General features: G+C 44.6%; 1 protein-coding gene across 2 annotated transcripts in view; it reads right to left on the bottom strand.

The window, feature by feature from the left end:
• Positions 1-689: 689 nt before the first annotated feature.
• The window catches only part of LOC136871783 (venom dipeptidyl peptidase 4), a 281,475-nt gene continuing 254,718 nt past the window's right edge, over positions 690-27,446 (bottom strand). For both annotated transcript variants that reach the window (XM_067145363.2, XM_067145364.2), the window contains exons 14-15: positions 15,564-15,769; positions 690-901 (exon numbers count right to left, since the gene is read on the bottom strand). In XM_067145363.2, the coding sequence (XP_067001464.2) occupies positions 728-901; positions 15,564-15,769 (380 nt within the window). In that variant the 3' untranslated portion in view covers positions 690-727. The remainder of the gene's footprint in view (positions 902-15,563; positions 15,770-27,446) is intronic.

The raw sequence follows: 27,446 nt of genomic DNA, 5'->3' as shown, positions 1-27,446 counted from the left end.
GTAATTAAGCTGGTGAAAATTTCGTCAAGCTTTACTGAAGTGTATGTATTCATTCACTGAAAGATAATATTTTTTCACCAAATAGTTCAAGTATAATGGTCATCATTACATTGTTCTTGTAACCCATATCTGGTACCAGTTTTCTCTGAAACGTTCCCGTTTCCTCAATATACGTATCTGTGGAAAGCAACATAACTCAAGTTGCACGTAGTTCGTTTTCGCTCGAACTCATGCCGATAGATATAGCTGTGTACCTGCGTTATCATGCCGAATGTGGGACAATAAGTACAAAAATGGTAGTCGTGTGAGGTTCGTTGTATTTTTCTTGTAAAGAAGACGTAGCAAACTATAACTGGTACCAATTTCAGTTCTTGAGACCTTCCAGTTTTCCCAATATCACTGTGAATGACTGACAGAATAAGCATTTTATATATATATACATAGATACAATATAAAGGTATGATGAAACAATCAGTGAAAGAAATTACAAAATAAAAATATTTTATTTTAGATGTTGTCAAGCCTGACACTTCCTTCATACCACAGAGGGGAGACACCCTATATGTCAATGTCAGTCCTGTGCTTGGAGTATTATTATTATCTTTATTTAGTTAGCTTGTTGGTTAAATATGTGTTTCTCTGGAGGAGGGACTAATAAAGAGCACCGTTGTTGTTGGGTTATTAAAATATTCATTCCTCAAAATATGTATTTGCAACAGAAATCGTTTTACACTGCAGATTTGGTAAGGAGGAGGAGGAGAGTTGCAAGGGGAATCTTGTTGACGGCGGATCCAGAAGTCGTTATCTTGTCTCCATCGAAGCACTGCTGCCAAAATCTGTCCTGGGTCTGATAGACGTGCAACAGCACGGACGCAATCCGGTGATTCTCATCGGGGTAGCTCTGGAACAGATGTGAAACAATTAACAATACATGGTGTACCTCTCCAGTTACCAGAAGATCTGAAGCTCTCTCTCACAGTGTAAACACAGTCTTCAAAAAATGTTAAGCATATTTGCAGTTTAGCCACCAATGTCTAATATTTATGGTTAGAAAGTAAGTACATTGTTTAAATCATGACAAGTTGGTCATAACCGTCTTAAATTATGAGAGTAACGTCGGTCCATAAGCCCAAACAGGGTTCCAACCTTTATGTAAATTTTTAGGAGTGCTAATGTTCGCCTCCATACCATTTTGGTTTTTGGCCAGTAACTTTAACTTTTTGTTTTTACCAAAGGCCATGTAGAATGGGTACTTGTTACCCCTGTTAAACTCCATTCCATTTATTTCATGTCAAAGGTATCACGTCGAAGCAAGTTTGTCAATGTAAATGCCTTATCATGTATGACAGATCGCATTATAATCATCACTTTCATCCAACAGAACATGAGCCAGGTTGACCTTGTTCACGTGTTGTCACCAGGGTGTGGATTAAGGTACAATGTTTCATCAGCAGATCGACATCAGCAGCTCACGACTATATACCGTGCCCTACAGACTCTGCGTCAGGAGCTTCGGGATGCCACAGGAGTTACTGTAGGTAGTAGACTCTCCTCCACTTTGACATCACAGGGTGGCTCACATTCGATGGGCTAGAGCACGAGGTCAGTGATCCAGAACCTTGTCCACTGATGAAGTGCTAATTGGTTTGCATACTGATAACAGCTCTCTCTGCATATGCAGAGCAAGAGGGGAAAGTTGTCAGCAGAATGTCTCCAACAGCTTGGAGGTTCAGCGCTATTCTTGGCAGCTCTCATTATCGGTCACCCTACACCACTGGTTCACATTAAAGGAAACACGATCGACCCATAACTATAACTATGTTCAATAGGATGTTGGTAGTATTATGCGGCAAATTAGATAAAGGCTTGAGAAAGAGAATTGGAAAATGCTTTGTTTGGAGTGTGGGATTATATGAGGCAGAGACGTGGACATTGAAGGAGAGAAGATGAAAAGGGCTAGGGGCGTTTGAGATGTTGATGTTGAGGAGTGTACCGGAGGTACACCGCTCCGTACGTTTAAAACTAGCGCCTTGTATAAGGCCCCACGAACCTGCTACGCAGGCGTAGCAGGGGGAGAGGTGATACTCCCACGTGGCGCGTCCCAGGTGGCGGATAGGGGGTTCCTAACCGGCTTGCCGGCGGACTTGAGGGAAATAAAATACCTCTCGCGGACCAAACACACTACCCCCTGCGGGTGGGGGACGCACATGTAGAATACACCCGCGGTATCCCCTGCCTGTCGTAAGAGGCGACAAAAAGGGGCGACCTTGGCGCGGACATGGATTGCGGTTTGGTATAATGTGATGGGCCTCCTGTGGATGGGAGAGGCTGAATACATCCATAGGTAATCCCTGCCTGTCGTAGAAGGCGACTTAAAGGGTCATGTGGCCATGGTCCCCTCTTTATTTCTTATTATTTTTCCGAGGGTCAGATGTAGACCATTCGAAATTTTGATGTGCGTGCTGCTCGGCGATGGAGCTCCTATGTGTGCGACTACGCTCGAAAGCCCGTGCCAGCAACCACCCAGGACGCGGCGGGTGGGAGTGTCATATACCCGGGCAGTAGTATCCGCCTGACAACGCAGGTCCCCGCACAGCCGAATGCCAGAAGGACATATTCTTATTAATTATTTTTATTTATTTTTTCTATATTTAGTGCTCTGTACACGCTATGGGGTACATGCTATTGCGGGTGACTGGAGGAAGGGAGTCTTAGTGCTCATTGCCTCAGTCATCCCGTATTAGGCATCGTCCAACATCGGACCCTGGGCAGTACCTGCTATGACCAGGTGGGTATCGCCTTGGCTGCTTGGTTCGGCTACAGAGACCCCTGATCGGAGTGGGTGGCATTCGGGGAGGAAGCTATCGGGCATGGCTTCCAAACGAAGTCGGCTCTCTCAAGGTGGTCGCCCACCTAAGTCTTTAACTTTTGCTTCCCTGAGAGGTTCAACTCCCTGGGAACATGCGGAGCGTGAAGGAATGGGATCCAGCTTCCCTAGGTTTCTGGTCGCTACCAGAACCGATGGGCACGATTTTAAGCTGGTGAAGTCGATCCTGTTTAGTAGACACATCGAAGGCGTCTATGGCGAACTGGAGGAACTTAAGAAAATGCGCAACGGTAGTTTGCTTCTAAAGACTCGTACAGCACTGCAAGCTGATCAGTTGCTTAAGTGCGAGCACTTTGGCAAAATCCCCGTCAAAGTGGAGGAGCATAAGTCCTTGAACCTGGTTCGCGGAGTCATCTTTCACCGCGACCTAATTTTGAACACTGACGACGAGTTGATGGAAGACATGAAGAACCGTGGCATGACACACGTCCGGCGCATTACGTGCAAGGTGAACGGTGAAGACGTTGCCACTGGTGCCTTCATTGTCTCTTTCAAATTGTCAGTGTTACCAGAGAAAGTCAAGGTAACAACTTATCGTTGCGATGTGAGGCCGTACATCCCGCCTCCTATACGATGCTATCAATGTCAGCGATTCGGACATATGGTATCTCGCTGTTCGAATCAGGCTGTATGTGGTACATGTGGACGAGTAGCTCACGGCGCTGAGGAGTGCATAACTCCATACAAGTGCACTAACTGCTCCGGTTTTCATTCTCCTCGGGATCGGAATTGTCCGACATACCTGAGTGAGAAGAAGATCCAGGAGATCAAGACCCTGGATGGTCTTTCCACCAGGAAGCGCGCCGTAAGTTTAATTCTACGAATACACCTGCCCGTACACTCGACTATAGCTTGATAGCTCAGAGTCTTCCAGGATCGTCATTCACAACCTCGACACCTGTCCAGACCGCTGCGCCCAAGGCGACTGTTGCTGCTCCCAGCAACGTCGCAAATAGTCAAAGCTCGAAGGTGGGGACCACCCCACCTTCGACCAACCAGAAGTCTCCCCCCCCCCTCTAGGAGGTCGACGAAAGTCGTGCCCCAGCCGGCGGAGGCGGCATCGTCGACCAGGGCTGGGAAACCATCTCCCAGCCCGTCTAAACTAGAAAAGAAACAGGGGAAGAAGAGCGCCCGTCCTGAGCGCTCTCGGACTTCCCCTGCGAAGGAGAAGTCATGCCCCTCATCTGGGGGATATGTGTCTGCGCCAGGAGGCACTCCTGCTCCCAAACCTGCGCGCTCTCCTCGTAGGGGACCCCCTCGCGCCCGAAAAGCGTCGACGTTCTGGGCGGCACCCCTGCCATCTTTTGATGACGGGATGGATGTCGCGCTGTCCTCTACATCTACGGATGTAGAACTAGATAGTGTTTAGGCTTACGAGCATTTCGTCGCTCATAACCTAACACTCCTTTTATAGTCCACACTATGGCACTGTTACAGTGGAATTGTAACGGTTATGACAGGCATCTTGCTGAGTTACGTCAGCTTATTAGTGAGTACGCAGCGAGTATAGTCTGTATTCAGGAGACCAATTTCAGACCTGGTCATCATACGGTCTTGAGGAATTTCAAACTATACTCGACAGAACGATACTATGCAAACCCGGCTTCCGGAGGCGTTGCCATTTTTGTACGTTCTGATACCTACAGCGAAGAGGTTCCATTAAGAACCCCTCTTGAGGCTGTAGCTGTTCGCGTCTCGCTGCCTGCCATAGCAACAGTGTGTAATGTTTATCTTCCACCAGGCCAGCATCTGAACATCAATGATGTCGCTGATCTTATAGATCAGCTTCCACCACCCTTCCTCATTGGGTGATTTTAACGCCCATCACCCCATATGGGGCTCTGAGACGCCTTGTCCCCGCGGAAGAGAGCTGGAAACACTTCTAACAGATCTGGATTTATGTATTTTGAACACAGGGGAACCAACTCACTTTAGTGTACGTTACGGCACATACTCTCGCATAGACGTTAGTCTATGCAGCCGAACGTTGGTTCCACTGTTTCGGTGGAATGCACACGATGATATCTGTGACAGTGACCATTTTCCTATTATTCTTACTTTGTTGAAACATAAACCCGTCGAGGCTCCCCCTCGATGGATTCTTAAACATGCTGATTGGCCAAAGTACACATCACTAGCTGTCTTGAACGATGATGTCAGGCGGATCGTCGGCGAGGAAATAACTTACGTCACCCAAGTTATTCTTGCTGCTGCTGAGGAGTCCATTCCGTCTTCTCGGGGGCTCCTCGCCGAAAACACGTTCCTTGGTGGAACGATGGAATAGCAGCAGCCATCAAAGAACGCCGTCGCGCTCATAAACGTTACCGTCGACAGCCTACTGTGGCCAACTTGGTAACATTTAAGAAACTCCGCGCTAAGGCGCGAGTTCTAATTCGACAAAGTAAGAAGGCTTCATGGGAGAGATATGTGTCGTCCATGACGTCACATACTCCATCTCAAGTGTGGACAAAACTTCGACGAATTTCGGGTATTCAAGGATCATCTGCTGTACCGGGAATTTCCATTGCAAGCAGTGTCGCCACTGATCCCCTCGCGATTGCTAACCATCTCGCTAGTCATTTCGCGGATGTTTCTGGCTCCGGGAATTTCTATCCTGATATCCTCCCTGTGAAGCGAGAGGCAGAACGTCATCACCTTAGTTTTGCCACCCAAGCTTCAGAGGACTACAACGTGCCCTTTACGGAGTGGGAACTCCGCAGCGCCTTAGTGCTTTGCAAGGACACGTCTCCTGGACCGGACAACATCCATAACCAGATGTTGAAACACCTTAGTGATGATAGTTTACTATATCTCCTTCGTGTGTTCAACCGAATCTGGACAGAGGGTGATTTTCCGTCTCAGTGGCGAGAGGGCATAGTCATCCCTGTCCTCAAGCCTGACAAAGATCCTTAGTATGCAGGAAGTTACAGACCGATTTGTCTTACAAATTGCCTGTGTAAGCTATTTGAGAGGATGGTAAATCGCAGACTCGTGTGGTGTCTGGAGAAAGAAGGACTCTTGTCCGAGTACCAATGTGGATTTCGAGCCGCTCGATCCACCACAGACCACTTGGTACGCCTGGAGAGCTCTATCCTTGATGCGTTTCTCCGCGAACAGCACTTGGTAGCTGTCTTCTTTGATTTGGAGAAGGCCTACGACACCACCTGGCGATATGGCATCCTTTCAGTCCTGCATCAATGGAGATTCCGAGGTAACTTGCCGGTATTTATTGCGATTTTTTTGTCCCTCCGTCTATTCCGTGTCCGAGTAGGGAGGACATATTCGCACTACCACGTTCAAGAAAAAGGAGTCCCACAGGGATCTGTTCTTAGTGTCACTCTGTTCGCGATTGCCATAAACGGTATTGTCGTTGCTGCTGGTCCAGCCGTAATACCGTCCCTATATGTGGATGATTTTGCTCTGCACTATAGCTCGTGCAGTATGGCTGTCGCAGAACGACAGTTACAGCAAGCTATTAGGAGGGTAGAGCAGTGGACCTTAGAGCGTGGCTTTCGTTTTTCCACCACAAAGACCTGTGTTGTCCACTTTTGTCGCCAACGTTCTCTTCACCCTCCTTCTGAACTTTATTTAGGAAATGTAGCTATACCTGTAGTTGACACTTACCGATTCCTTGGGCTCCTTTTCGATAATAAATTATCGTGGGAGCCACATGTGCGGCAGTTGAGAGTGCAATGTGCTAAGAAGCTTAATATCCTGAAGTTTCTTAGCAGCACTTCTTGGGGGGCTGACCGCACGATGCTCCTGCGATTCTATAGGGCACATATTTTATCTCGCCTAGACTACGGCAGTGCAGCATATGGCTCAGCAAGACCAAGCGTTCTTGCGAAGCTAAACAGCATTCACCACAGCGGGGTTCGGTTGGCGACGGGAACCTTTCGTACGAGCCCCATAGCTAGCCTGCTCGCTAAGTCTCGTGTGCCGCCTTTACACCTGAAGCGACAGCAACTGCTTCTTACCTATGCTGCTAATTTGCGACAGATGCCACTACATCCAAGCTGTTCTAGCGTTTTCAACAATGGCAACCGTTTGCTGTACGCCGCTCGTCCCCGAGCAACGCGGCCGGTTGGAATTCGTTTAGATAGCAGTTACAGATTGTCTGACGTACCTTCGGTTCCTTGCCTTGTCAGACAACCAAGTGGGGTACCTCCGTGGGTAGTACGGCGACCTGAAATAATTCTGGACCTACACACTGGCCCGAAGGAGAACACGGACCCTTCGATTTATCGGAGGCTCTTCTTGTCCGTCGTTGGCCGCTATCCAGGCTCAGTCGTCGTCTACACGGATGGTTCAAGGACGGACACGAGGGTGGGCTGTGCGTTCGTTGTCGACAATGATAGGTTTCTTTTCGCTCTCCCGGAAACCTGTAGTGTGTACACAGCAGAGCTCTATGCTCTCTGTAGAGCTTTGCGGTACGCACTGTACAATGAACGCCGTCACTTTCTTGTGTGTACTGACTCCTTGAGTTCACTCCAGTCTATTGATACCTGTTTCCCTCGGCACCCTCTGGTGCAGCGGATCCAGGACCTACTGGCCGGGTGTTCGGATGCCGGCACCAGAATTACTTTTCTGTGGCTCCCAAGCCACATGGGCATCGAGGGAAAGGATTTAGCGGATCGGGCTGCCAAGGAGGCAGTTTCACTGCCCCCGTTGCCTTTAAAGGATCCAGCAAGTGATATTCGCTCTCAGCTGAGACATCTGGTCATGTCTCATTGGGAGATGGAGTGGCAGGCCATTCCACTTCCCAATAAGCTGAGAGCGATAAAAGGAACAACGAAGGTATGGAGGACTTCCCTTCAGGCTTCGCGAAGGGAAGCCGTGGTATTATGTCTTCTTCGGATCGGCCACGGTATCATAACTCACTCGCATCTTTTGAAAGAACCCCCTCCGGTGTGTACCTGCGGCGACCATCTTACCGTGGTACACATCCTTACGGAGTGTATGAACCTGGTCGATCTTCGCCGTAGTCTTAACCTTCCGGGTACCATCTCCCTTATCTTGCGAGATGACGAGCAGTCAGCAGACCTCGTCATCCTCTTTATGAGGGATAGTGGTCTGTTTTACCGTGTCTAGTGATGTCCTTTGTTTTCGTGTATTTGTTTCCATTGCGCTTTTAACCTGTTGACTTCATTTTAGTTTGTGTTGCGTATTTTAATGTGTTATTTTAACGTCTAATGTAAATGAAGTATCTATATATGCACCAGCAGGCAATGCCTTATTCCTTTTCTCTCTGTATTTTCTCTTATTTTATTAGAAATAAGGCATTGCGAATTAGATCCACTGCTGTTTTAATCTCATACTAATTTTTTCATCACCATTTTTTTTTAACTCTGGTTAGTGGATACGTTTTAAAATTTTAAATATCATGTATCATGTCGTCCATCACGTTCCATTAGGGGCCTATGACCTTCGATGTTAGGCCCCTTAAGGCAACAAGCATCATCATCATCAAGGGATGATTGTATTAGAACTATGAAACTACTTTTGATTACCACCATCACGCGCGGAACACCATGGGTCGCTTTTACTTGCGAGTAGTACCACTCTGTTAGGTACTGAATGGTTTTGTGATTCGTAGAACTCAAGCGGAGTTCAGTGTGGGTTTCCAGTACCCGTGATTCGTACCCATGTGAGCAACACCACGGGTGTGGGCGTTGCCTGTGAGTTGTACAACTATATGAGCGACACCGTGGGTCTGCGTTGCCAGTGATTAGTACCCACTATGTGAGGAACACTACGGGAATGCCGGCGCCCGTGATTTGTACACCTAGGTGAGGAACCTCATCGGTTTGCGTTGGCTATGAGTGGCGCTATTTTGTGAGAAACACCATAGGTCTGCGTTACCTTTACGATGTACAATACTTGTGAGTAGTACCTTAATGTTTGGAACACCGTGAGTTTCCGCTACCTTTGATTAGTACCGCAGCTAGAGAATTATCATGGTTCTACTTTACTCGCGACATGTACCATCCTGAGGGGCCTTAGACCTGGTTTTTTTTACCCCTTTAGACATCAAGCATACATATTACTAATATTTATGACCGTTTTTGAGTCGGATCCACTGTTTCTGTTTGTTGGTTTGTTTTTGTTTTTCTTGGGTTCCTATCCATCCATTCATTTTTCATGAAATTTGTATTTATTTTGGTCAGTGGATTTTTTGAACTTTTTGTTGTCATTTCATTTCGTACCATTAGGGGCCGATGACCTCGATGTTAGGCCCCTTTAAACAACAATCATCATCATCATCATTGTATAAGGCCCTCTGCAACATAAACTGTGAAATTACTAGTACAAGAAGTGTGGACATTTCTCGACAGATGTCTCTACTATAAACTTATGTCATGCCCTCTGAGGTGAAGATGAACTATTAAAATTCAAGAGTAATTTTGTATAAAAATGTTTGCTAAACTGGAATTTTTGGTATTTGTTTTTGATGTTTAAAAGTTGTCAACACTTATATCTCTTCCCATCAACTTTAGGCGTTGGCCAGTAAGAATCTTTGTACATTTATTTATTCACCAATGATGACATTTTGATATTTATTTGATTATCCAATGAGAATTGGGGTATGTCAGCGCCTTGGCCCAGAGTTTTCTGGAACCTTCCCCTCTGCTATAAAAGCTGGCACATTTTCGGACCAGGTTGTCTTTGTGATCGCTCCAGTCTAGAGTGTGTTCGTAACGGAGGCGGGACCACCTCATCCATCTTCGGGAGGTCCACCAGCTCAAGATAATGGCAGTTTCAGCTTAACTATGTGATGGTCTTTGAAAGATAGCTCGAGGGGAAGGTTTCAAATATTTAGTAATGTAACTTTATTTTTCTAAAATGTAAATTTTAAACTTTAAATGTAAATTTCAAACAAGCCCAAATAACTTGACCGAAAATACGGAAAGAGAGTGAGGTACCCCCTTGTATTCCTTCTCAACTTGATCTTAAGGTGACTGTGATGTTGTAACCTTTAAAATCTATCTTGTAATTTCTACAACTTATTTTTTTCTAGTCACCTCCGTAGTATAGGCCTTCCCTCTGTAACGTCGGGCCATAAGCCCAAATAGGGTTCCAGCCGTTCTGTAAATTTCTAGGAGTGTTAAAGTTCGCCTCCTTACCATTTTGGTTTTTCGCCAGTAACTTTAACCTGTTGTTTTTACCAAAGGCCATGCAGAATGGGTACTTGTTACCCCTGTTAAACTCCATTCCATTTATTTCATGTTAAAGATATCAGACCGCTGAGCAGTTAAGACAGTGAATACGGTTTAATTTTGTTAAATGTAGGTTGTGCCTTTGATAGGCCTGGAAGGTGTGAAATTTTGAAAATAGATTCCTAAGTGTAAATATGTAGAACAAAGAAGCCTTTCCTCTGATGTAAACATTGGAAGATCCGTCTCATTAGCTGTGGATTGAATGGAGCAGTAGCGCTCAACTAAAATTGTAATTGGGAGCTTCAAGCTCAGCCTGTATATTTGTTATCTGACCTCTCTAAAAGTGTTTTTCAAGCTTACGAGCTAAATGTCTGTAACTGATTGTTAATTACTTGGCAAGGTATTAAGATTTGAAAAGAAAAAAGGGAAAGGTTAAGAAAGGAAATAAAACTGCCAATTTTAAAGTTTTAATTCAATCTTTCGATTTTCGTATATCCACCCATTCATGCCCGCACCTTCTTTCACCTCTGTGAGCCAGAATATCTCCGTAACAAGGAGAATGGACAGAATAAGCTGGATTGAAAGAGTAAGGAATGAAAAGGTATTGAAAAGAGTTGGTGAGAAGAGAAGTTTGCTGGAAGTTATAAGAGAAAGGAAGAACTGGATGGGACACTTACTGAGACGGGATTCTTTGTTAACGGATGCAGTGGAAGGATTAGTTTACGGAAGAAGACTTTGAGGAAGGAATAGGTACAAGATGATAGATAACATCAAAGAAGGAGGAACTTACAAAGATCTGAACAGGAAGGCAGAAGTCAGGAGAGCACGGAGAGCTGACATGTGAAAACCTGCCTGTGCGAAGAAAACATGATTATGTAGCAGATGGGTTTACTCTACAGGACGATAACGCTCGTCCACATCGTGCAGCAGCTGGAGGGACCCAGATGGCCTCCCGTCTTCTCCGGACATTAACTGCATAGAGCATGCGTGCACTTCCCTTAACCCCATGGTGCAACAGCCCCGAAGAGCCATGGCCTACCAAGCGACCGTTGCTAAGCCCGAAGGCCTGCAGATTATGAGGTGCCGTGTGATCAGCACGACAAATTCTCTCGGCCGTTATTCTTGGCTTCGTAGACCGGGGCCGTCATCTCACCGTCAGATACCTCCGCAGTTGTAATTACGTAGGATGAGTGGACCTCGAACCAGCCCTCGGATCCAGGTATAAAAACCTGACCTGGTCGGTAATCGAACCCAGGGCCTCCGTGTAAGAGGCAGCCACATTACTCCTACACCGTGGGGACAGCCGTGTACTTCCCTTAAAAGAACATTTTCCAACCGGCAACATCCACCACTAACGATTCAGCACAAAAATTGCTGCCATCGAGGAGTGATCAGTACCACCACGCGGAGAACACCAAGGGTCGCTTTTACTTGCGCGTAGTACCACTATATTAGGTACGAAATAGGTTTGTGATTAGTAGCACACAGGAGCACCGTGCGGTCGGCTTTTGCAGTACCTGTGATTAGTACCACCATATGAGCAGGACCATGGGATGATAGCTACCATGGTTCTGCCTTGCCTATGATTAGTACCCACTATATGAAGAACACCACGGGATAGGGGAGGGTCCCTGTGGTTAATACTCTTATGTGCTTTACACCATAGGGTTGCGTTGCCTGTAAATGGGGCCGCAATGTGAGAAAAACCATAGGTCTGTAGTATATGTCGAACTTCATAACCTGTGAGTAGTACCATAATGTGTGGAATACCGCGAGTCTCTGCTACTTTTGATTAGTACCGCAACATGACAAATACCATGGTTCTACATTCCTAGAGATAAGTACCGTTATGAAGGGCCGACAACTTGGATTTTGGACCCCCTTTAGACTGCAAGCATCATCGATTCAATGTTATGCTATAGCAGCAGTCCCTTGGTCAGTAATCCTATTGTCTTACGTCAGAATCCGTGAATGTAAGGTATTGCGGGTAGCGTCCACTGATTGTTTTAAATTCATGTCCATCCATTCATTCTTCGTCCTCGCGTTTTGAATTCTGGTCAGTGTAGAATTTTGGACTTTTAATTTGTCATTACATTTCATCTCATTTTGTACCATTAGGGACCGATGACCTCGATGTTAGGCCCCTTTAAACAGCAAGTATCATCATCATATTCATCATCAAGAAGGATAGTAATGGCAAAGAGAGCCTTCCAAGATAAAAAGCAATTGCTGACCAACAAACATATAGATATTCAAACTCGGAGGGCCTTTGTAAAAACCTTCGTACGGAGCGTGCTTCTGTACGGTTGCAAAAGCTGGTTATTAAGAGAGAAGGAAAAGAAAAGACTATTGGCAATTGAAATGGGGATCTGGAGGTGAATGCAGGGGATAAGTTGGACTGAAATAAAAAGCAATATCGAAGTCTTTAGAGAGATATGAGGCAAACGAAGCCTGGTAATGGAAATTGAAAAACGAATGTAAAATTTATTGGTCACATTCTGCGGATGAGGAGTTTCTTTGTAACATCAGTGAAGGAAAGTTTTCCGGGAAAGAGGAAGAGGACGACCCAGAGTATCTAATTTCAAGAACCTGCCTCTGAGGATGAACTGCAAGACCTGCACTGAGTTGAAAAGACTGGCTCAAGATAGACATCTATGGCTGCGGCGTCAAGGCTTAGCCTTTAGAATATGATGATGATGGGTACATTTTAAAGGGACTGTCTGATCTAGGCGGTAAAGGCTTACGCGGTTCACCTGGAGACACGTGAGTTCGATTACCCCTCAGTGAGTCGCAAAATTTAAGGCACGAGATTTCCACTTCCGGAGGTGTATATGGTCCTGAGGTTCATGCAGCCGACACAAAAAATGAGTACCAGTTTAATTCCTGGTGCAAAGGTGACCGGGCATAGATCTAAGCACTCTACCCCACCAAGTGCCGAGGTTACGTACCTTCTGCCCCTTTAAGGGCTTCGTGGCCTGTACGGGGATGACTGCTTTTGATACATTTTAAAATTTTAAGTATCATTACATTTCATACCATTAGGGAGCGATGACCTAGATATTAGGCCCCTTGAAATAAAAGCATTTTTATCATCAGTTCTAGCTCTGCCAAATCTCTAGAGTTAGTCCCATGCGAGCAATGTACAAGCATTACCCCTGCGGTAGCTCTTTAAATTTATTCCCATAAGACCAACGTATAGCAGCAATCTTGCGCAGTATCCCTTGCACAGCTCCCCAGAGTTTGTCCCATAAGAGCAATGTGTGCGCATTAGCCCCTGTGCTATCTTTTCTATTTCTCATTTACTAATTCAGAGAAGGTTAGACAGAATAAGCAAAAGAGAAGACATTTGCAAAATGTAGGAGTAATGTAAGACTCAGATGTAGACATCTATATGCCAACCAATGCTGTGGTGTTAAAAAGCACAGTTGTGTCACAGGTCCATAGTACATGGAGTAGAAGCCCGGTCGGTTAAGAGATGCCATTCTCGTTAACTGTAACAGTATGCAATGTGATAATCAACTAGGTATCTTCCTCACCAGGCTGTTATTACTGGACGCTGTGTTCAAAGATATGCTTGCATCGCATCACCAGGTAGTGTCTTCGTATAGATCAGCAAATTCATGAAACCGCGTGGCGGTCAGTATCCCATATCCCGACGACCTTGCAAGCAAGCGAGTATCCTTTTCACACATTATGATCTCCTAATACGAAATGTCTTCGTGATTCACCTCCGAAAACTTTCAGGTGGGCCAGCGCCCCATGACCATACCATATTATCCTCAAGAAGAGTTCCTAGTCACCGAGCAAGTTGTCTCTACGAGGGTGTACAGCATGTACTATGTATGGGAAACTGGGTGTTATTGCTTTAGAAGATATTTCTCGTGTCAGACCACGAACCTGCTACGCTGGCGTAGCAGAGGTAGAGGTGATACTCCCACGTGGCGCGTCCCAGGTGGCGGATAGGGGGTCCTAACCGGCTTGCCGGCGGACTTGAGAGAAATAAAATACCTCCCGCGGACCAAACACATAACCCCCTGTGGGTGGGGGTCGCAGACGAAGAATACACCCTCGGTATACCCTGCCTATCGTAAGAGGTGACTAAAAGGGGTGACCAAGGGATGATTATATTAGAACCATGAAACTACTTGTGATTAGTACCACCACGTGGGGAATACCATGGTTCGCATTTACTCGCGCGTTGTACCACTATGTTAGGTACCAAATAGGTATGTGATTAGTAACAAACTAGAGCGCGACGGGGTTTACAGTACCTGTCATTAGTAGCACTATATGAGCGACACCGTGGGATGATGGAACCCTTGGCTCTGGCTTGCCTATGATTAGTACCCACTATATGAGGAACACCACGGGATAGTACGAGTCCCTGTGGTTAGTACACTTAGATGAACACCATAGGTTTGCGGTGCCTGTAAATGGCATGTACATGTGCGAATTTCATTACCTGTGTGTAGTACCATAATGTGTGGAATACCGCGAGTCTACGCTACTCTTGATTAGTACCGCAAAATGATAAATACCATGGTTCTACTTTTCTAGCGATAAGTACCATTATGAGGGGCTGCTGACTTGGATTTTCGACTCCTTCCGGCTACAAGCATCATCGATTCAGTATTGTGCTATAGACGCAGTCCCTTGGTCAGTGATGCTATTGTTTTACGCCAGCTTCTGTGCATGTGGGGCACTGTGAGTCGGTTCCACTGATCGTTTTAAATTCATACCCATCCATCCATTCACTCCTCGTCCTCACGTTTTGAATTCTGGTCATTGGAGGATTTTGGACTGTTTTTTTTTTTTTTTTTTTTTTTTTTTTTTTTTTTTTTGCTTTACGTCGCACCGACACAGATACGTCTTACGGCGACGATGGGATAGGAAAGGCCTAGGAATTGGAAGGAAGCGGCCGTGGCCTTAATTAAGGCACAGCCCCGGCATTTGCCTGGTGTGAAAATGGGAAACCACGGAAAACCATGTTCAGGGCTGTCGACAGTGGGGCTCGAACCCACTATCTCCCGATTACTGGATACTGGCCGCACTTAAGCGACTGAAGCTATCGAGCTCGGTTTTTGGTCTTTTCATTTGTCATTCCATTTCGATTCATTGCTTACCATTAGGGGCCGATGACCTCGATGTTAGGCCCCTTTAAACAATAAGCATCATCATCATTCTCGTGTCAGAAAAGTTAAAATCTGTAACCCAGCCAAACCCTCGTTTCCCTATCCAGACAAAGTTTAACAAATAAAATATGCCAGTCTCAGCTATAGGTTCCGTGGTCGCCAACCTACGCTCCCAAGGGGAAAGTCCCGTAGTTCCCATTCTGGTTGCCTCGAACGACTGTATTCCACCACTCCCTACCCACAGCGACAGTTACTACATCACTCCACCACGGGCTGAGGTTGGGAAGGGCAGCTGGATCCCCCAATTTACCCTACTTACGTAGTTCTCACAGATAGGGATGGGAATGAGGAGCAGTTTTTATATGACTTTCGTCCTGCGTCACATACCTGTTGAGAGAAGAGTACATTTTTGAGTTCCAGCGCTCTCGCTAGTGCCATGGCCTGTTGGTAGTGGACGTTGTCATCAGCATTGCCGTGCATGAGGAGGAACTGCTTATTGGCAAAGTTCTCAGCCAGTCTAGAGATGTCGCTGTTGTTGTAACCTGTTGGATTATCCTTTGGCAGTCCCATGTAGCGCTCTGTGTAGATGGAATCTGGAAATGAACAAAACAGTTATCACAACTCAACAATTAAATAAAAAGCACTTGTATCTGATGTTTGAGCCAATTTCTTGCATTTTTGGCGACGCTGAATTCAGAATTCACTTTGATTTTGTTCAGTTGGGTTTTGTTTGTGACAGAGGATTCCAAGTTTACGGTTTTACTCCATAACACGGTGTGGTGACATCACAGCATTCCACAGTCACAGGAGTGGACCAGGTGACAGCATCAAGGGAGGACAAGGAGTTTCCATGACGGTCGCTAGTCAACTAAACATAATAGATAGCACCACTTCCTTGGCAAGACTAACACTGCACAAGATTGAAAAAGGAAACCACTTTTCCCTTTGGGAAAATCTAATTATCATAAATTAGCAAATGTACCCGTGCTTCGCTAGGGTATTCTACATTGTATACGGATATCTCCGTACATTACTGTAACGCCAGACAGTAAGATTATATTAAATTGCATTTTTCTTAGCGCTATCCGAGATAGAAAACAGGGAGAACACCATACGTTGTTTCCGATGTAAGGTAGGCTATTGGGAAAATTTTGTTGATAATGACAGGCCACATACCCTACTGCCAATCACAATTGAGTTCCGGAGTTTCTACTGTAACGGCAGGCTCACTAGGCAACTGCCATACACAGTAGAGATGGAGAGTTTTCATTATAAAGACAGACCCCTTTTCCTAATGCCAGTCACAATCGAGCTGGAGAGATATGATTATAATCGAGAAATGCAGCGCTGTCTAACGTATCAACAATCGAGACACGACAATAAGTCATAGGACCGAAGTTGTAGATGCCTCCAAATTGAACAGCTATCTGTTTTGTAATAAGACCGTTTAGCCACCAACTACCCCGAACCGAAGGTTTGCACCGTCATTAAAATGCATCCATACTGCGATATTTTCCGGGAATAAAAGTTATACATTTGAGCAGCTTAGAATTTTTCCTTATAAAGAAGAGTGTGTAGGTTTCGGCATTAGCACTCGCATACATACGGAGTTGCAATTAATAGAAAAATGGATTATAACTGAGGAGAGCCGTATTGTACAAATATGTAAATATCAAGTGGATGCATTTGAAAATAAAATACCGCTCAATAAATTGTGATGCTATGAGTTACGGGTATAAGAAAGTGGTAACAGAGGAGAAACTTAGGTGCAGGGATTCTTAGATAAACAGATAAGGAAAAAAATGATTTATGGTGTTATTACTTAAGGCTAAAGAGGCAAGCCAGAGGCAAGAAATTAAAGCGGAAAATAGATGTAGAATAGAAATACAGTAAAAATTATAGCAAAAATGCCATAAAACACCTTGCGGTGTGAAATAATGGGCTACACTCAGCATTACTGTTCATATATTAATAACGCCCCTTAGTGCTATTCGAGACGATTGCAACCTCCGGCTGTATTATGTCAGTATCTCGCAGAATGGCCGAATGACGTCTCTCTTGATTGGACCCAAGGAAGAACCACGAGTTTACAGGAATGATGACGAAAATGGCAATGCGTTACTTCCCTGCTGGCAAGCAGTCGAGACGTTGCCATGGTAACCCGCAGGTTCTTTGTCGGTCTGTCGGTCACTCGTTGCAGACCATTAAACCCGCAGGAAATAATAATTTTCTCCATCATTCGAAGAGTAAGTGAAATTATATACATAGCAAAAGCTGTTTAAAATGAAGGGACGTTTCACATACAGTACACGGATTTTACAGAAAATCAGTAGTATAAGAGAAAATGGAGAAAAACTGTTCTGCTTTTCCTATAAAACCCCCGCATATTCAGAATATATACGTGTAAGAAGTACAATATTAACTTGAAATCGAGAAATACGGCTCTGTTTAACGTATAAGGGGTAGAAATATGACAATAAATCACAGGACCCAACCTTCCTTGGGATCAGTATACTCTAAATATTAAGTTTGGTCGAGACCTATCCTGCCGTTTCGCCGTGATTGTGGAACAAACAGACACGAAAAATAAAAACCACATATATGATCTTGGGTTGACCTAAAACGGATAAATATCTGAAAAATTGTCAAAACAAACGAAATTACTGACAGCGGACCTCCTACAACTTTATTTTATGCTTAGATAAGCATGGACACATTTATAAGCGCAGACCTTTATTTCGAGAGTTACTGCTTTGAAACTGTACGATATATCGACAAACGGACTTCATCCTCAGACGCCTGTTGTAGTATTCTACATGGTTGGTCCTATGACATTTTCTCGTATCTCCTATATTTATGGGTTACATTGAGTTAGAATGATTGAATAGGGTGAAATTTGGTAGTTTTCACAAATTACTTTATATTTTTGATACTCATGTGACAGCTGGAATCATGAAAGTTGGCTAACATATGGCCACTGGTCGTGTAAATGCGCGTGCCGAATGTGATGATTCTATCTTTCCTATAAGTGTGTCAAACGATAACATATACGTGTAAGAAGTACAAAATTAACTTGAAGTCGAGAAATACAGCTCCGTTTAACGTATAAGGGGTAGAAATATGACAAAAAGTTCAAGGACCAGAGTTTTAAGTCAGATCTCTCCAAATTGAACGGCGAATATGCTATCTGTTTTGTGATACGACTTACCGGTTAGCCACCAATAATCACGAAACCAATGTCTCCAACGTCATTTAAACTGCATCAATATTTTGATACTTTCCGGGGGCAAACGTTATACATTTGAACAGCTTGGAATTTTTCCTCAAAGAAAAGAGTCTCCAGGTTTCGGGATTAACACTCGCATACATACAGAGTAATTAAGGAAGGAAGTAATAGAGTTAAAGGAGTTGAAATTAATAGAAAAGATTATAACTGAGGACAGACGTACAGGAAAAAAATATGTAAAATCCAAGTGGATGTATTTGAAAATAAAATGCCCCTCAATAAATTGTGATGCTATGAGTTGCGGATATAAAAAGGCGGTAACGAAGGAGAAATTTAGGTGCAGGGATCCTTAGATAAACCTATAAGACGATCACTTATGGTGTTATTACTTAAGGCTAAAGTGGCAAGGCAGAGGCAAGAAATTAAAGCGGAAAACAGATGTAGAATACATATACAGTAAAAATTATAACAAATGCCATAAAACACTTTACGGTGTGAAATAATGGGCTACACTCCGCAGTACTGTTCAAATATTTTCAACGCGATTGTAACCTCCAACGGTATTATGCCAATATCCCGCAGAATGGCCGATTGTCGTCTGTCTTGTTTTCTACCCAAGAAACAACCACGAGGAATGATGACAAAAATGGCAATACGTTACTTCCGTGCTGACAAGCAGTCAGAGACGTTGCCATGTTAATCCGTAGGTTCGTAGTCGGTCTGTCACTCGATGTAGAGCATGAGACACGCAGGAAATAATAATTTTCTTGGGCATTTGATGAGTAAGCGAAATTACGTAAATAACAAAAGTTGTTTATAATGAAGGGACGTTTCACATATAGTTCACGGATTTTACAGAAAATCAATAGTATAAGAGAAAATGGAGAAAAACTGTTCTGCTTTTCCTATAAACCCCCCGCATATTCAGAGATCTTTAAATAATATGCATACCAAAACCTTCCTCGGGATAAGTATGCTCTAAATATGAAGTTTGGTCGAGGTCTATCCAGCCATTTTGCCGTGATTGCGGAACAAACAGACACGAAAAATTAAAACCACAGATACGGTATTGGGTTGACCTAAAACGGATAAATATCTGAAATATTGTCAGAACAAACGAAATTACAGACAGCGGACCCCCTACAACTTTTTTGTCTCCTGGTCATGGCCATCCATGAACAGCCGCTGTATTCCGATGGCAACCAGCCATAAGGCATAAGCTAAACGGTTGTTAGGTAACATTGTCTGACCATCCTTACATTACTGGTTGGGCGGTTGCTGTGGTTACATTTCCGTCACACATTTTGTCGCGTTACATTACCTAATTTTTTTGGATGCCCCCAGCCATGAGACATATTTATGTCAAAGGGTAAACAAACTGCAGGTCCCTGTATGTGCTCCGAATAATAAAGCAGGAAAGGCTGTCTACAAACTAACGTTGCATTTATTGTGTGTGCATATAAGCAAGCGTCCATATTGTTGACCACCTATAACAGTATTTTGTGAACCTTATTTCCTCACTGTTTTGTATATTGTGGGTGGAGGTGGCAGAATACATCCACGGTGTGCGCTCCCTCACGCGAGACGACTAAAATGGGAGACGTTGGTGTGGAAACGGATTATGGCACTTATATTATGACTTTGATCTACTGTGAAACCCTGGTTGCCGTACACGGCAACTAAAGTAGTCATGTGCCCGTATATCCCCTCTCGACGGTTAGTTGTGGACCGGTGACCGAATCCCACTGTCGGCGGCAGCCCTGAAGATGGTTTTCCGTGGTTTCTCATTTTCACACCAGGAAAATGCTGGGGCTGTACCTTAATTAAGGCCACGGCCGCTTCCTTCCAACTCCTAGGCCTTTCCTATACCATCGTCTCCATAAGACCTTTCTGTGTCAGTGGGACGTAAAGCCACTAGCAAAAAAAAAATAATAATAAAAAATAAAAATAAAACCCCACATCGGACCCGGGCATATACCTGCTATCACCAGGTGGCGTGCTCGGCTGATCGCAGTGAGTGGCTTTCGGGGAGGATGTTTTCGGACATGGCTTTCACTGTACGTCAAAAGTCAGTCCAGGGTGGTCCCCCGCTAAAAGTCTTTTAACATTTGATTCCATCGGAGAGGCAACTTCCCTGGGAAAACGCAGCATGAAAGTTTGGAATCCAGTTTTCCTAGGTTCCTTGGTTACTTCCAGGACGCATGAAAATAACTTCCTTTCATTTTCCAGTAGAATAATTTTCCACCTTATATATAGCACTGGTATCTTTCGGCCACCTTTGTGATGACAGCATGGTTCCTTGGTCGGCAAGTTCATTCAAGCCTCTCCTCCGTCGAAAACGTTGCAGACAAGATCGGGTGGCGACTTCTGCAAATATGGAGGATTGTTACGCCGGCTGTGGTGGGATCTTCCTCAGGAGAACGTGCAATATCTGTAACACCGTACTAAGTGCATTGCATCCTGGTATGGTGCAGTATTTGTGTGGCGGTATAATTTAAAGGGGATTAGTGTAATAACTGTCATCTGTGACTTTTAGTATGTGTGGAATTTAAAATGTTTCATTTAACAATACGCCATAAACTGCAAGACAGCAACTGGCTGTAATTTGTGAATTGTGGTACATCTAATATCTTGATTAGACGACGTGAAGTAATTTCTACGGCTTTTATTCCTTGACTCCGCTGTGCGATTGTCAACTGTCGACGTGCGTTGACTTGTGGACCTACTCTGTGAACTGGGAGTTAGCAGCTGGTCATCTCCGAGATGGTTGTGTGTGGGCCAACGAGCTAGAATAACATAGAGAGGCGGAAGCGCTGCCTGGGTGAACCTAATAGAACGAACGTCCGCCATGTTTCCCGTGGTCACACAAGCAAGGGGGCATGGCCTTTAAATGACGAAAAGTGTAGAAAATGCGCATTTTAGAATCACTGGGGGAGAATTAAAAACCGTTGCCGAAAGCTTGAAGCATGAAAGCGAATACCGCCACTTCATCATATTGCGGCACGAGGCCAACATCACGATCAGTTGGTTGTAGGGTAGTTCGAAATCATCGCACAGTGACATACGAATAGGCCTCGAAATCGGAACAAGAGCGTTACCCTGCTTGGCTGTTGTGGTTAAGCGTAAATTATAATAAAAACGATGGACATAAATATTTATGACAGGAAGCCTTAAAATCATAGGGACCTACAATAGGTTACAACCTCATTCTGTTCCTTTCTTAATCTGTTTACCCTCCCGGGTTGGTTTTTCCCATGGACTCAGCCACGGATTCCACCTCTACCACCTCAAGGACAGTGTTCTGGAGTGTGAGACATTGGGTCGGGGGATACAACTGTGAGGGAGGGCTGCACCTGCTATGCTGAACAGGGGCCTTGTGGGGGGGGGGAGAAGGAAGCGGCCGTGGCCTTAAGTTAGGTAGCATCCCGGCATTTGCCTGGAGGAGAAGTGGGAAACCACGGAAAATCACTTCGAGGATGGCTGAGGTGGGAGTCGAACCCACTTCTACTCAGTTGACCTCTCCAGGCTGATAGAATCCCGTTACAGCCCTCGTGGCCCTTTTCAAATTTCGTGGTGGAGCTGGGAATCGAACCCGGGCTTCCAAGGGTGGCAGCTGCTCCCGCTAACCAGTACACCACAGAGGCGGCCCATGAATACTTTACCACAATAATCGTTTAGTGTAATTATTTATTATAATATAGGGGGGATATCATGTTTCTCCCATTACCATATCATACTGGGATTACTAGCTGAAAGGTAAGCTTGAAAGTTGTCCATTATGAAGTGTGGCAACAGACATCTACAATAAAGGCTGTATACATTTCAAAAATAGCAGTAAAATACTATATTTACCATACTTAGTGTAATTTGAACGAAATAAGTGTTTTTTTTTTGTGTGTGGTTACGTTTTCTTGGTGTTGGGCGCTCCATTTCCTTTATTTGTAAATGTGAATGAAAATTAAATAGGGCTGGAAATGTACAGAGCATAAGCAGCTGAATTGAATGGCATACCATTTCTCTTTTCGCCCTCACAACGCATTGTTCGGTTAATTCCTTGTTCTTTAAACGAAGTCTGAAACAAAATTCGACAAATAATTACCGTGGCTATCCGTACTTTCGCGAAGTAAACAATAAAATGGATTTAATTACAAACAGAAATTACAAAAAGGAATCTCGGCTATAATTCAGTAATACTTACTTAAAGTACCGTACGATATATCCTTGGTTTTATTACTCCGATTAGTACAACCATACGCTGAGCTTACGGCTGGCATACTTGAAAGCGAGAATCTATGCTTTCACTTTCTAAAACTTAAGGAATTAAATTGGCATGCACGATCTCCCTGTCACCTCAACATAATATGCTCTCGCGCCAATTCGCTTTGTTTTGACAACCGTTAACATGGCTGCCCCGTATCAACTTGCTTCAAGCAGGGAGCGCTGATGTCAGGTATACAGTCCCTCTATGTTATTCTAACTCGTTGGTGTGGACCGACGCTCTGTCTAGCCATTATGTCTAAAGGAAATGATTACCTTCCGCCCTAGTTAACGGACTGCAGTGGCTGTGGAGCCTCTTACTTATTGTGTCTACTGTGTGATAAGTTATTTGGTTGTTTTAATTTACTCTTCAAGTAGGTGATTAGTACAGTGTAATTTAACATTTTCTTTAAACTAACAGTGTGTTGTTCTACTATTTTGTAATCGGATGCCTGTAAGGATTAATAATGGACCTCTTCGTCAGTAAGTTTTGATAACTTCATATTTTTGTGAAGGTTTTTCGCCTACCTTGACTGTGTTGGCACTAGAAGTTCCCACATATTCAAACATATCCGACTGCGTTGGCTGTACAGCGCAAATGTGATGCGTTGTTAGTTCCTGTGGTATTGAATGAATATGTCTCAAATTTTGGGTTCATCGGTTGAAATAATATTTGAAGTAGTTTAAAAGTGTTCTCCTCTAAATTACAATGTGATATTCGGTATGTACTTTGAAGGCTTTGAAACCAAAACAAATCTCTGGTCTCTGTAAATAAGTGTTTTTCCTGTGGTATTACATATAAAGACTGTTCTGAATACAGCTAAAGCCTAATAGCATATTATCATCATTGTCCTTATTTAAATTTGACGTTCTCAGATGTGTTCTACTTACTTAATTTTCTTGGTTTATAATTATTGTTATTATTAGTAGGTTTCTTGGTAGCTAATTTATTTTCTATAGAATATTGAAGGTGCTATTATCCTTTTAGAGTTTCACTTTCTTTAAACGTAATGGATTTATTGTGTTTCTCGTAACTTTTATTCTTGATGTTGTTATTGTTGCATCATATTTAACGGTTATGTTATTGTTGTGTCAACATGTGTATTAATAAGATTAGATATGCGTTGCGTCATCGTTACGGGTTGTCATTCCACGAACCTACTACGCTGGCGTAGCAGGGGGAGAGATGATACTCCCACGTGGCGCGTCCCAGGTGGCGGATAGGCGGGTCCTAACCGGCTTGCCGGCGGACTTGTAGAAATAAAATACCTCTCGCGGACCAAACACAACGCCCTGTGGGTGGGGGACGCAGACTAGGAATATACCCACGGTATCCCCTGTCTGTCGTAAGAGGCGACCAAGGGATGATTGTATTAGAACCATGAAACTACTTGTGATTAGTACCACCACGCGGGGAATACCATGGGTCGCTTTAACTTGCGCGTAGTACCACCATGTTCGGTACGAAATAGGTTTGTGATTAGTAACAGGCGGGAATTTGCCTACTTTATTCATGTGTACAGAAACGTAGGCTTTTGAGATATAAATTCGTTTTAGGGTCCTTTTAGCTAGATTCCGTTGGTTTTATTGTGCCTATAAATGCCTGTTTCAGGGCTTTGTGCCTAATTGGCGTATAATTGCCTATTTTTGCCTTTTTTAATCCATTTTAAAGAAGGCGATTTTCTTCCAGTGCATTATATTGTAACTGATGTGCTCGACAGAATTATCTTCCTGGGAATTTTCATTCAGGAGAAACAAGGAACCATTTGACCTTGAAGCCTTCAACCTCTCCAACCTTCTTAGACATATGCGAGAACCAATCAACGTTGAACTACGTTGCACAACCCATTTCCCTTAAATCTCCTTCTCGATGTGAACTGTTGTACGCGTACGCTTTATCTTCAGAACGTGTTATGACTTATTGTGAAGAAGAAGAAGAAGAAGTGTGTCTGTGGCAATGCCCAAAGAAAAATCACCGGCCGAGTTGGCTGTGCGCTTAGGGGCGTGCAGTTGTGAGCTTGCATCCGGCAGATAGTGGGTTCGAGCCCTACTGTCGGCAGCCTGAAAATGGTTTTCCGTGGTTTACCACTTTCACATGAGGTAAATGCTGGGGCTGTATCTCAATTAAGGCCACAGTCGCTTCCTTCCCACTCCTAGGCCTGTCGTCTCCCATCGTCACCGTAATAACTGTCTGTGTCGGCGTGACGTGAAAAAAATGCTAAGAACGGCGTCCTACTGGCTGAAGCGGTGGATCACAGGTGATCCCAATTTCACTACGGATGGAAGGGTAGTCTTCTGCCAAGCTTGCTGTAAGGAGGTAAGTTCGTTTGTTCCTTTTATCCATTTTTGTGACTGAACTACGATTGCATTTCATTGTAGCATTTATAGGCCTATTAATTTACGTATTGTGGAGAGTTGTTTTGTTGCAATGCTGGATTAGTCGTAAACTTTCAATAATTTATATTGCTAAAATGTAAATCATTTAATTACTGAACGAGGAGTTAGAACGCCGGTGGCCCCTTGTCACAGAGCGGATGAAAATTAAAAATCGGTATTTTGAACTCTGATTCACTTACTGTGAAAATAAAGATTTACAACAGAAATATTTTTCTTTCTTTCTTTCTTAATCTGTTTACCCTTCAGGGTAGGTTTTCCCTCGGACTCAGCAAAGGATACCACATCTACCGTCTCGAGGGCAGTGTCCTGGAGCGTGAGACTTTGGGTCGGAGGATACAACTGGGGAGAAAGACTAGTACCTCGTCCAAACAGCCTCAACTTCTATGCTGAACAGGGACCTTTTGAATGCATGGGGAGATTGGAAGGGACAGGCAAAGAAGAGGGAAGGAAGTGTCCGCGTCCTTAAGTTAGGTACCATCCCGTCATTTTCTTGGCGGGGAAGTGGGAAGCCACGGTAAACCACTTCGAGGATAGTGAGGTGGGAATCAAACCCACCTTTACTCAGCTGACCTCTCAAGGCTGAGTGAATCCCGCTCCAGCCCTCGTGCCACTTTTCAAATTTCGTGGCAGAACCAAGAATCGAACCTGAGCCTCCTTGGGTGGCGGCTAATCACGCTAACTACTAAACCACACAAGCGGACTACAACTGAAATGTAATTTTTTAAAATCGTGAGTAACTTTCACCTGCGCTATATGTAGGCTCTAGTGAACTCTGTTACGCTTCCGCTAAGCCTTCGCGAAACATAGGTATAAGATCGAATGTGGTGCAGCTAGGACGATGTTACAGCGTGTTTTACAAGGCTGCAAAGACTATCTTTACAAGACCAGGCCAGTGAAATGACCGTTGGTCTGGATTTGTGAGGTCCGGTTAGTAACCGTTGTGCTGGGGTGGGGGGGGGGGGGGGTGGGGAGCAAAGAGAGTCTAGAGTGGGTAAGATGTAGCTTCCCATCTAGAGTTTTTCTAAATCGTGACAAAAAGTGAGGTTATGGGCGCATGCCACGACAATTTCAAATCACGCTGTTTTCTAATTTTCAAGGAGGGTGGCAGCCTTGTGGGCACACATGATGCAGGATCTATTGTAGGCAACCGAAAATAGTCTTCATGACAGCTGATCCGGCTGACCAAAGTCGGCGAATAGCAACATATAAAAATGTTCACAAATCTGAGGTTCATAGTGCCTCTATTTTAATTCTTCTATTTAAGTAAGAATATTGCTAGGGGCAGCTTGGTGAGTCCCTGGCAAGCATATAGGAAGGATATCTACTCTACGCTACTCAGGTAACGTTTCACGTCCACGAACCTACTACGATGGCGTAGCACGGGGAGAGGTGATACTCCCACGTGGCGCGTCCCAGGTGGCGGATAAGGGGGTCCTAACCGGCTTGCCGGCGGACTTGAGGGAAATAAAATACCTCTCGCGGACCAAATACACTACCCCGTGCGGGTAGGGGACGCACATGCAGAATGCACCCGCGGTATCCCCTGCCTGTCGTAAGAGGCGACAAAAAGGGGCGACCTTGGCGCGGACATGGATTGCGGTTTGGTTTAATGTGATGGACCTCCTGTGCATGGGAGAGGCTGAATGCATCCATAGATAATCCCTGCCTGTCGTAGAAGGCGACTTAAAGGGTCATGTGGCCATGGTCCCCTCTTTATTTTTTATTATTTTTCCGAGGGTCAGATGTAGACCATTCAAAATTTTGATGTGCGTGCTGCTCGGCGATGGAGCTCCTATGTGTGCGACTACGCTCGAAAGCCCGTGACAGCAACCACCCAGACCGCGGTGGGTGGGAGTGTCATGTACCCGGGCAGTAGTATCCGCCTGACAACGCAGGTCCCCGCACAGCCGAATGCCAGAAGGACATATTCTTATTAATTATTTTTATTTATTTTTTCTATATTTAGTGCTCTGTACACACTATGGGGTACATGCTATTGCGGGTGACTGGAGGAAGGGAGTCTTAGTGCTCAATGCCTCAGTCATCCCGTATTAGGCATCGTCCAACATCGGACCCCGGGCAGTACCTGCTATGACCAGGTGGGTATTGCCTTGGCTGCTTGGTTCGGCTACAGAGACCCCTGATCGGAGTGGGTGGCATTCGGGGAGGAAGCTATCGGGCATGGCTTCCAAACGAAGTCGGCTCTCTCAAGGTGGTCGCCCACCTAAGTTTTTAACTTTTGTTTCCCTGAGAGGTTCAACTCCCTGGGAACATGCGCAGCGTGAAGGAATGGGATCCAGCTTCCCTAGGTTTCTGGTCGCTACCAGAACCGATGGGCACGATTTTAAGCTGGTGAAGTCGATCCTGTGTAGTAGGCACATCGAAGGCGT

The sequence above is a fragment of the Anabrus simplex genome, chromosome 4, assembly GCF_040414725.1.
Source record: "Anabrus simplex isolate iqAnaSimp1 chromosome 4, ASM4041472v1, whole genome shotgun sequence".
NCBI lineage: Eukaryota > Metazoa > Arthropoda > Insecta > Orthoptera > Tettigoniidae > Anabrus > Anabrus simplex.
This window is presented reverse-complemented; position numbering and strand designations above follow the sequence as displayed.